The sequence below is a fragment of the Artemia sp. Qi Xiang Cuo genome, chromosome 1 (assembly GCF_049724085.1).
Source record: "Artemia sp. Qi Xiang Cuo chromosome 1, ASM4972408v1, whole genome shotgun sequence".
Lineage (NCBI taxonomy): Eukaryota > Metazoa > Arthropoda > Branchiopoda > Anostraca > Artemiidae > Artemia > Artemia sp. Qi Xiang Cuo.
Window position 1 is genome coordinate 9,228,895 of NC_142794.1, and position 11,570 is coordinate 9,240,464.

General features: G+C 33.0%; 1 protein-coding gene across 1 annotated transcript in view; it reads left to right on the forward strand.

The window, feature by feature from the left end:
* LOC148955990 (uncharacterized) overlaps window positions 1-11,133 on the forward strand; it is a 34,331-nt gene extending 23,198 nt beyond the window's left edge. Inside the window, exons 4-6 of the mRNA XM_089088824.1 lie at window positions 4,057-4,314; window positions 6,435-6,554; window positions 10,444-11,133. Coding sequence (XP_088944950.1) covers window positions 4,057-4,314; window positions 6,435-6,554; window positions 10,444-10,793 — 728 coding nt within the window. The 3' untranslated portion in view covers window positions 10,794-11,133. The remainder of the gene's footprint in view (window positions 1-4,056; window positions 4,315-6,434; window positions 6,555-10,443) is intronic.
* Window positions 11,134-11,570: the final 437 nt, after the last annotated feature.

The window sequence follows — 11,570 nt, forward strand, 5'->3', positions numbered from 1 at the left end:
AAGTTCCTCCCTGAAAACTTCCCTTCCATAAAAAGTCTCTCCGTGGAAAATCAACCTAGTGGAAAATGCTCCTACCCCGAAAAAATGTCCATATACTTCCTAATAACTATCACCTGTACTATACGTAAAAAAATTGACAAATTTCATAACTTACAGCCCTTTCCCCAAGAGCTGTGGGGGATCATGTTATCCTATAGTTATTGGATCTTTAAAAAATGCTGAACGAAATGTTATCTAAAAATTTTGATCGAATGACTTTAGAGAAAAGAGGCGTGGGACAACGGCTAGTTACCCTTCAATCTTTTTGGTCCCTCAAAAAAAAAGTAATAGAAGTTTTAATCTCCGTTCGAATGAGCCCTGTACGAATATTCTAGGACCATTGGTTTGATACGATCACCCCTTGAAAAAAAAAACAACAAATATACACGCATTTGTGATCTTTTTTTCTGGCAAAAAAATACAAAATTTCACATTCTGCAGATGGGAGCTAAAAAAATTCTATAGTAGGGTTCTTTTATACGCTGAATCTGAATATGTGGCTTTCATTAAAATTCCTTAACTCTCTTAGGATGTTTCCCCCTTTTCCAAATATCAGGAAAATTTTCTCAGGTTTGTAGCTTCCTATTGGTAGCACTAAGCTCAAAGAAACTTATATATTTGGAATCAGCATAAACAGTCAATTCTTTTGATGCGTCCATTGATATTAAACATTCGTTTTTTAGAGTTTCGGTCGCTATTGAGCCGATTCTACTTTTGACACACAAAGGCAAAGTTAATAGATCTTTTTAACTATGCTGAACATAATGGCTACTTCAAAGTTTTAACTGGGAGATTTTGGGTAAAGGGGGCATGGGAGGAGCTAGTTACCCGTCAATCCTTTTGGTCATTTAAAAAGAACACAAGAGCCGTTAACTTTCGTTCAAATGAGCCCTATGCCGATATTCTATGACCATTGATTCAATACGATCACTCCTGGGGGAAGAAAAACAAATAAACACGCATCCGTGATCTTTATTCTGGCTAAAATACAAAATTCCATATCTTTGCAAATGGGAGTGTAAACCTCTTCAGTAGGGATTTCTAATACGCTGAACCTGATGACGTGGGTTTCATTAAGATTCATTTACTTTTGTGGAATGTTTTCTCCCTTTTTCGAAAATCCTGGAAATCTTCTAAGGCTTACGCCTTTCAATGGGTAACACTAAACTTAGTGAATTTTACATATCTGGAATCAGCATAATAAGCAAATTCTTTTGATGTATCTATTGATATAAAATAGTGCTTTTCAAAGTTTCTGTTATTATGAAGCTGGGTCCCTCCTTACTTATAGTTCTTTACCACAAACTGTTTGATTAAATTAAAAAGTTTTCAGATGCAAATAAAGCGCAATTGAAATAGTTGCAAATTTGAAAACTGCTTTTCTATGTTGACAAATCACTAATATTTTATTTATTAATTCTATAGCTTTCTTATGTTTTGTATTGAATAAATTGGAACTAAAATAAAATCATTAAAATAATAATTAACTAGTCATGTATACAGACATGAGAAAAAACAATGTGTTTACTTATTTCTATTCTTATCGGGGTATTGTTTCTATTTATAGCACTGAAAAATTATTCTTTACTATTAACACTGCCGACAAGTCAAAATATTACACTAAAAGGATATGACATTTAAAAATATATATGAAAAAATTGCATGTATAAATAATAAATACATTATTTTACGTTAAGCATTATAAATTTATTAGCTTATTAGCTCCAAGACTGTTCAAGACGCATATAGTTTTCAGTAAAGGCAGCGCTATAGGAAACGCTATAGTGTTGCCTCTGATAATGTAGTTTCTTGTTTGCTATTGTCCCTGCCCATGCCTTGAAATGTAGCTCTAAAACTTGTATTTGATATTTATTAGATATTAGGTATTTTGTATTAGATATTGTACTAGATATTCGGTATTTGATATTTCAAAATCAGTCAGAGTGAAGATCACAGCTGAGTGTGTTAACAGTTCAAATTAGAGTATTTCCAACTACTCAAGTTTTTTTCGGGGGGGGGGGGGTTAAAAAATTAAATACATAAGAGAAATATATGTGTTTATGGTACCTTTCATTAGCACGGTTGAATTCTAAAACTATGCTTCATGTCCCATTATGTTACCAGTTTTTTTGTTTTTTTTTTGAGGACTTCTTATAGTCAAAAAGGATCAGAAGATACACACACAATAGGTCATAAATACCCGATAAAGCTATAGTCGTGCCCGAAATGGAAGCTTTTATACCGTTTTTGCGCAAAAACTAGTTACTATGCTCCTACAAGTTTACGGGGGAGGGGTGTGCAATCTACTGGTTGCATTTTTGAAGGTATATGTGTTTCATGGAAGGCTAGGTAGTACAGCCGTGACTGATGGGTAAGGGGTACTGTATCAGATTCAGCTAAGAAACCTTCTTTCATAATTTTACATGTTTTACTATGAGACCATTCACCTCAAAGTAAATCTAAAGATTCTATCTGATTTGAATAATAAAGGGGAAAAATATGTCCGGCGAAAATCCTAAAGAACTATTCTTGCATTCCAGGAAAAAAAAGAAAACAAATTTAGATGTGCCAATTGGTCTTATACACGATGATTTTATACCTGCACAAAAACAGGAATGACCTTAGGGGGTGGGGGTGGGTAAAATTTTAGGCAGGGGAAGAAATTGAAAAACCAACAACAATATAGTAAACAAATTATGGGATTTGGTAAGATGACGTGCACTAGAACCCAAACAATGGCCATTGACACAAATTCCTTCCCACAGAAAAACTGCAATTTTCTTCGAATAAATCAACGTTCTAGAGACCGCACTACTCTACAAATGAATGGTGGTAACGTACTCTTCCAGATATCTGTAAGCAGCAACACAATTTTCCCAAAAATGCTATCTTTTAACATAGTATTTTTAGAAGTGGCTCAAATAAAGCCCAAATCATCATTCTCATCTTTATAAAGCTGGAAAATGAACTTGCAATCTTTGCTGTTTTTTATGGAAAGAAGTTATGAAGTTATAGAGCAGCAATTAGTGCTTCCTGATTACAGGGGGATAAGTTCCAACTTCCAAGTTCTAAGTTCCACCGTGCCTGCATTCAGTCTTACCAGTACCAAACAAACCTAGTATTTTACCATTTTGTTAAGTCAGAGTCGAGCTAAATTAGCAAATCCTCATGTATATAAAGCAAGTAACTTCTTTGTTCATGGAAAATTGAATTTTTAATAGATTACCAGTTCATACTTATAGCATGAGATATGAGCTATCATTTATACTCGTTAATTAAAGAAGGTCTTGAAATATATTTACAGGGAAACGGCGACAGCTCATCTCCTTACTTGCAATATTTTTAAGGATGAATTCTATATCTAGTTAAATAGCGCTCCTCTTTTGTTATTAAAATAGCTAATATGCAAGTATTTGTATAACGGATCGATGAACAGAAGCTATTCCATAAAGGAAATTGTGGAAATTGGATCAAGATATCCATCTCTAAGCGGGAAGGATGTTTCCATTCTGAATTTTGAGTACCTTCTTACTAAAATTGGAAACACATAATATTTTACTTAAGCCTGGAAGACACGATATTTGAATTTAATCTTTTTAACAGAGGCCTCATACGTCAGTTTTGTCATTATTGTATTGCATGACCTTTTTTACATTGCAAAATTTGCCTTAAACTTTTATCATCAATTGAAATTTTAATCTTACAAAATCATTTGTTTTTTATAATATGTTTGTTAGTTGTATTTTTGGCCGCTTTCACCTTACGAAATTTACCTTGAAATTTTATAATGAAATGAAATTTTAACTATACAAAATCATTTGCTTTTAATAATATGTTCGTTACTTGTATTTTTCATAATTGAAAGTGTTTTCGTTTTGTAGAAGGAAATTACTTGAATCTAAAACATACCTTCTAACAGCTACTTTCAAGTTTTTTGTGCTTCAATCAGTGACTGTGTAAGCATTTGTTTCATTGACTATGCTTTGGGGTAAAGTAGGACATAACTTTTTCTAATAGTTTCAGGAAAAGTACTGAGTGACAAATACCTTGGGAAAAGTCATGAAGGGGAGTCTGAGGGCAATACTGCTGAAGAGGTGGATCATACGGTGATTAAAGATCCTTACAAGCCAGTCTTACCAACAGTACAAAGTACTCAGCAATTCCAAGCATCAGGCATGTACGATAATGCATACAGCAGAGATGAGGAATTTCCAAAACAAGTTTTCACAGAGCAGCCGAATGAACAAAATCAATTGCACCGAAATTGGATTGCAGGTATTTTTTTGTCCTCAAATAAAATTAGTAAGTCTAGCGAAGATTTGGGCATGTTATAGTTTGTTTACAGTTACTGAGAGAATGTTCCTCTTGAAGTTCCACTTAAAAGCAAAAGTAGACGTAACAATATTATTAGGGGGAGTTATCTGTAAGGGGGAAGATATTTTTCACGGGAGAATTTTACGTTAGGAAAAAAAATATCCAGGGAAATTTTTCTAGAGGGAATTGTTTAAGACTTTAGCGTAAAGACCGAGGGTTGAGGAAGGGACACTCCTTCATATACAGGATAACTTCTCTTTGTTTTAAGTGTTAATGTTGTTCATTACTCTTAGCTGAAAGAAAAACGTTTTTATTGACTCTCGTAAGAAGTTGACGAAGGTCTTATTTTTATTATTTTTTATTTTTTTTATTGACTCTCATAAACAGTAGAGGAAGGACTCAATCAATTCAACTTTCTTTATTGAAATCTTTAGAACTCTGAAAGTGGTTAGTTTTAGTATGGGTCTAGTACTACTTAGAAAATTTTTCTTCTTTTTTTTTTTTTGTTAACTCTCATAAATAGTTGAGGAAGAACTCCCTCGTTTCAGCTTTCTGTATTGAACTCCAGAAATCTGAAATTTTGTACAGTGTTTAGTTTTAGTACGGGGTCCAGTACTACTTAGAACATTTTTTTTCCTTTACTCTCATAAATAGCTGAGGAAGAACTCCCTCAATTCAGCTTTCTATATTGAACTCCAGATATATGAAATTTTGTGAAGTGTTTAGTTTTAGTACGGGGTCCAGTACTACTTAGAACATTTTTTCTTCTTTTATTTACTCTCATAAATAGCCGAGGAAGATTTCTCTCAATTCAGCTTTCTGTACTCATAAATAGTTGAGGAGGATTTCCTCAATTCAGCTTTCTGTATTGAACTCCAGAAATTTTAAATTGTGTAAAGTGTTTAGTTTTAGTACGGGGTCCAGTACTACTTAGAACATATTTTTTTTTCTCCTCTTATTTACTATCATACATAGTTGAGGAAGAATTCCCTCAATTCTGCTTTCTGTATTGAACTCCAGAAATTTGAAATTTCGTAAAGTGTTTAGTATTAGTACGGGGTCCAGTACTCTTCGAAAATACATTTGCATCAGATAAATATAATATTTTTTATGGATGAAAACAGTGTATGCTTAGATTTGCATGTTTTCGGAGCAATAAAAAAGATCCATTTTTGATGTTTTTAAGTTAAACTAACCTTAGGAAAGTTCTATTGGAAAGTAGAAGCTTTGAATAGATTGGGATTGATGGAGCAGCATACCCAAGCTATGTTGGCATACCCAAGCGGTTTAGTGTGGCGGTTAGTTGTCAGTAGTAACAGCATCTTTATTCAAATTAAGACTCTAATGACAGGACAGCACGGGGATGAAAGAGATTTAAGACTTAACTTTCCCAAAAATTATAAAACAATTTTAACGACTCACTTTTGTGTTGTCCCTATAATCAAAAATAAGGTCTTTTTTTCATTTTTTAAGATTATGTATAATTCCTTTGCCAGTAAACTACCCCGGAGGAAAAATCGAAAATATCAGGAAAAAAATTCAAGTACCCCTGGCTAGGCAAGTACCCAGGGATATGTTCGTGGGGACTCATTTGTAAAAAAGCGAAGGGGGTGGGATAATATTTTTTTTGTTTTTGATTTGAATAAGAAGTGCCCAAAAATTCTTGAAAATATAGGATTTGAGAAGGGTCAAAGCAGGCCCTGGGGCTCTTCCTCCGTTCTATCCCGCCTAGCCAAGGAAGGTGCCAGTGTTGTTGAATTAGATTATATTGATCCCATCAGATCATTAAAATGTTCTAGCTTTCCACAACATTAAGATGTGCTTAAAAGTTCAAGATTGGATCGAAAACTCTCAATTTGGTGCCAATAAAAAAAAGAAGAAAATATTCGCTCATTGTTTTGTATTAAATGTGGGAGAGTCGTTCTCTCCCAAAAAAAAAAAATTCATAATACTTTAGATTATCCAAAAATGTATAAATTAGTTCACAATACATTTGTTTTTTAGATAAATTAAATTGTTGAGAATTATTGCAAATGAAGTTTAAATGTTCCAAATTTCTAATAAATTTCACTTATATCTAGATGACATGCAAGATGACTTACCATCCAATTTTAAGGAGGGAAATACAGGAAAGGATACAGGATCTTTGGATGTAATCCCCATCATTTCTGGGTGGATAAAAACCACTTCTACGATTAAAGGTGCTTTAAAAGCTATCTATTTCAGTAAAAATTTGGGCTTGGTGTCTACGATGGCTTGCATTTACTCTGCTTACGGGAACAAGAAAAATCCTGGATTTAAAGCTTTTGGAAATAATGCCAATAACATTTATTTCTTTCTGGCGAAGCTCAAGATGAGGGTTTTTTTGCTATTTTGGAAAGTAGTTTAATTAGGAGAAGAACAATTTCAGAAATGAATTCAGAGCTTAAATAGACTCCATATTGTTGTTTTCAAACTTTATCTATACTCCTTCCTAATTTTTTAAGGCTTAGAAATTGCATATAAGATAGGTCTATGCTTGTCTTATCTTAAATAAAATCTCCTTAGTGGTAAATTTGGTCCTATGTTCCTTGAATATAAAATTTAGAAGCATAATTTCAAGAATTTCATTAGAATTATAAGCAAAATTAGGACTTATCTAAAACTTCAGGTAAAATTTTCGAATTTGAATTTCTGATTCGATTTAATAAAACTATGAGTTTTGAAACACATTCTTTGGCCCTCACTTATGCTGTAAGATAATTTTTTAAAGCTTGACTTTTATTCCACTAAGTTTATCCAAGACTATCTAAGGTAAATGCCCTTTAGAGGCGCGGGGGGGGGGGTTAAGGGTAGCTTCAAAAAACCTTACCATGGCAAAATTTAGGCTCTTCATTAATTTCTCAAAATTGCATTCACATCGCTCATCTATATTTAAAGATTACCTTCTTGTTTTCATGCATTATTTGAATTGTTTTTAGATCCAATAGTGCTTAAAAATCAATGTTTAATATTCAATCTTATAATTTTCAATGGATTTTTACCATTTGATGTTTATTGCACATAACAAATGTAGGGCCATTGGAAAAAGTTAAAATGAAGAAATAACAGCAATAAGAAGAGAAATGTGTAATCAGCATGACTAAGTTTATTTACAGTCCATACCTCCTTACACGGTGAGGAGACTATCTACCTGCCAAGTAGTTTAGAGCATTTACCCACAGCACACATATCAGTCACTGTTCATCACAATCCAGACCCACATGATTTGCTTCTACATGATTACTTCAAATTAAATATTAAATTGGACGCGCTTTTTCCCATCCACTATTCCATTGGGAATAAATATGAACCAAATTTTTTTAAAGTCAACAATACATTTTCTTTTTCCCCATCAGGTAAAATGAACGACTTTAATACCACACCTTAAAAGTTCGTGTTTAGGCCTACTTAAAAAGATCTTGTATAGAAATCAATTTGAAGATAATTGTGCAGGTCTTTCAGTCAGGGGAAATTTAATCAATCTACTTTTTACATGAATGTGAACTGCGTAATTAAATATATGTTTTGATTTGATCTCTATATTTGACAGGTTCTTACAGCTTTCGTCGTCATGAAACATCTTAAGACAATTAGTGTCTCTCATTGAACATTTTAAATATTTTATTCTAACCCCCTATTGTAATTTTTAGTTCAAGAAACTTATTTTACTGGAAGTTCAAATACTTATTTTAAATACTTGCAATGATCTGACAGGAAATTGAATAACTTTTCCCCTAACTTTTGGGAGAATAGTATTTCTGTCAGGATTTCGGTTTTAATGTTTTTACATACTGCACCAGCTTACAAAAATTCCCCTTTACAGATATCCAAGTCCCTTAGTAATAATCTTCCAAATTCTAGCTTTGTTACAGGTGTATTTATTTAAAAAGACCTTCTTTATTCTGAAGAAAAACTGGTGGGTCATCAGATTTGTCGTCTAAAATTATGATTCATTTAACATAATTATTATATAGGAAAATATCTTTATTGAAACAATAATGTTCAACGCAAAGGCCATGTAACGGGAATAAGAAGCATTTTCAAAATATTATACGGCGTTAATACTTTAGTGCAAAGAGCAAGGAGTTGAGAAGAAGATAGCTCTGTCATATACGGAATAATTTCGGTGTTTTAACTTTTAATGTCGATGTTTACTTTCATTAGAAAATGCGTTTTTATTTCTCTTAATGTTGTATTTAGAATGTTCTCTAATATCTTCAACTATCCAATATCAATATGTAACTTCAGTAAAAACAGGTTTTGGGTTTGGTGCAAGGGTGTAATAAATACCCAGTATTGTTATTATGGAGGATGGATGCAGTGAAAATACGATAAACTGAGTGAATAAGATGTAGTGAGTCTTTATGCAGTTAAAAATATTTGGAAGAATAGGAAGATAAGCCTTTGACTTAAGATTAGAAGAGAGAAAACAGAAGGCAGTGTTCAAGTATGGCTTTGAAACACGGAAGCCTCGACGGAAGCCTCAGAAAGTACAAGAAAATCTGACAGCTGTTTTAGGCTTATATGATTGATTGCATATCAAATGGCAAGCAGGGCAAAAAACATGGCTCGGTCCCAATTTTTAGGGCTAGACTGAAAGGGAGGTTTGAACAGAAATGTCAGGTTCCACGGTGAAGGATGATTGCATGCCAAAATTTTAGTAATCCATCTATGGCCAGGCTAGACTCAGAACGTCTTTTAATGGAGTGAGGTGAGACCATAAGCTCAGCAATATTTGAGTAGGAGGAAGAGCATTTTCAGCTGTAGGCCTGAGGTACCCTAGGGCTGCGATGAGTTTCCAATAGTAGTATAGTAGTATTTGTAGAATTTTTGTCTGCTTTTGGATCTCTTTTAAAGACAGATGCCGTGTGTAAAATTGCTAACTATCTTATTTTTTAGCTTATATTTGTTCACTCCATATGATTTGCTATCCTTTACATGGAAACTGCAGAAACAAATCGGCATTTGTCAACACTCTATTGTTTATTATAGTTTCTTTTCCTAGTTATGCTTTTAATTATTGAACAGTCAAGCTGTTTTACAGGTTTTTCTTTTTTTTTCTTTTTTTTTTTTAATTAACTACCACTTTTACAAGAACCTTCTGAGCTAGCTGAAACTCTTATTTACACACGGTTTATATTTTAGAGTAATTTGACTGTGCGCCTGATGCATCTTTTGGGCTAGAGTTTCCTTCGATCTAAGTTCACAACCACTTGCTCTTTTGCGCATATATCTGGATTGTTCGTCTTATATAAAACGCAGAAATTCCTAGTTAGAGCAATATAACCTTGTTTTTCGACAAAAAACCCACTTATAACATTTAATCTAGCCTAATCCTTTTATAGCTTATTTTTAGCTTATTTGAGCTCTGTATTTATCCAATAAATTTTGTTTTTATGAACAATTTTGGATACAGTTTCACATACTAGATTGAAAATTTCGATTGTTTCATTATTGAGCCCTCATGAATATTGTTAAATCAGTAAGGTCAGTGTTTAAGTTCTTTGCTGAGTTTCTTGCGTCTCAAACAATTAAAAAAAGATCAAAATATAATTACGCCAAACTATGGTCATTAAATATCATATCTAGCATAAATTTTAATATAAAGAATTTTCTTAAACTATTTGTATTTCAATATTTTAAAGATTATAAGTGCTACAGAATGACGAAACTTTTAAAAAAGATATTGAGCAAAACTACTAGCAGCGAGACAATACGTTCTCAATTTTGAGTTCGACGTAAAAATCTGAGTAAAAATTTCAAAATTGTGCTCCTAAATCAACATAAAAAAGGCTCTAGTTTTTCCTAAATTGAGTTTTTATTTGTCTCTGAAGCAGAGTTTATCTTTTGGTTTTCATAAAAAAGCCTCTATTTTTTCCAAAATTGACTTTTCGTTTGTCTCTGAAGCAGAGTTTCTCTTTTGCTTGCTGCTTTAAATTCTCCAATTTCTTGAAATTTTCCAAGTAGCCTAGACCCTGAGGCTCCAATAAAATAGTCTTTGTTGTCATTACATTTATCACTCTTTCTCCTGTTTTAATATTTTCAATAATTAATTTATTTTCATTTCAGAAAATCATGAAAAGTTTGTCCTATATCTGTCACTTGGTGTGGCTTTTGGCGTGGTTCTCTTTTTGGGGCTTTTGATTGGACGCTTTTGGCACAAACGAAGATTGTCAGAGGAGGGCAAAAAAAGTGCGTCGAGTCAGAACCACAACACTTTATCAACAGACCTATCACTCCCAGGTTTTAATGACGACCTTCTTGATGTAGACAATGATATCGATCTGACACTTGTTCCTCCTCCAAGTTCTCAAGATCTGAGCTCCTTCTCCCCTAATATATCAACGCTGCAAAGACAGCAGTTTAGTCAACCAAGAAGCTTTGCAAGAACTAGCAATTCGCATTTATTTTATGGATGACACGACCCGATGGGGCACGATTTCCAGTGCCTCGAAAGTCGAGTGTGAAGTTTGGTGCCTATATTATCAAAAGAAATAACATATCTTTGAAGTTGTAAAAAAGACTGTTGAATTTTATCTTGCTGGTCTTCTAGCATAATTTGTTACCAAAGGATATTTAGAAGTTCAAACTTGACCTGAATTACTTTAAACAAATAAGCTTTCCGAAAGTTTCATTACGAGTCAGAGCAAGTGGAAAGCGGTGTTCCGTAGCGTTTATTGGTTTGGACGAATTTTGTTTTCATAAATAATATTTTTACTTGCAACTTGTTTATTGCAATACAGTCAACATTGATTTGTGTTTTGCTTTACAAGACTCCCAATTCTTGGTTACAAAAAAATCGCAGCAAATTTCAGAGATAAATCACAATGGTTTTTGTTGTTATTGTAACTATTGTGGTTATGGTAACTGACAATTTTGGACCAATCAAAATTGGTTCCTTTGACAAGACAAATATTTATTTTGAATTGTAATGTGATCAAGTTAAATTCTGTTGACGATTCTTATAACTTCCGTTTTATCCTTTTTAATTAAAGGTTGGTAGTTAACACAAGCCCTAAATGTTCACTCAAATTACTACACAGTGTTTCACATTACCTCAAGTACCTTAAGTGGCATTTCAAATAAAAAAAAATATAGGTTTTTGCGTTGTTTTTGCACCCTTCTGGTCAAACTAGAATAATTTCTCCATAATATACGATATTCATAGATCTACATTATAACTTGAAAATAAAAAA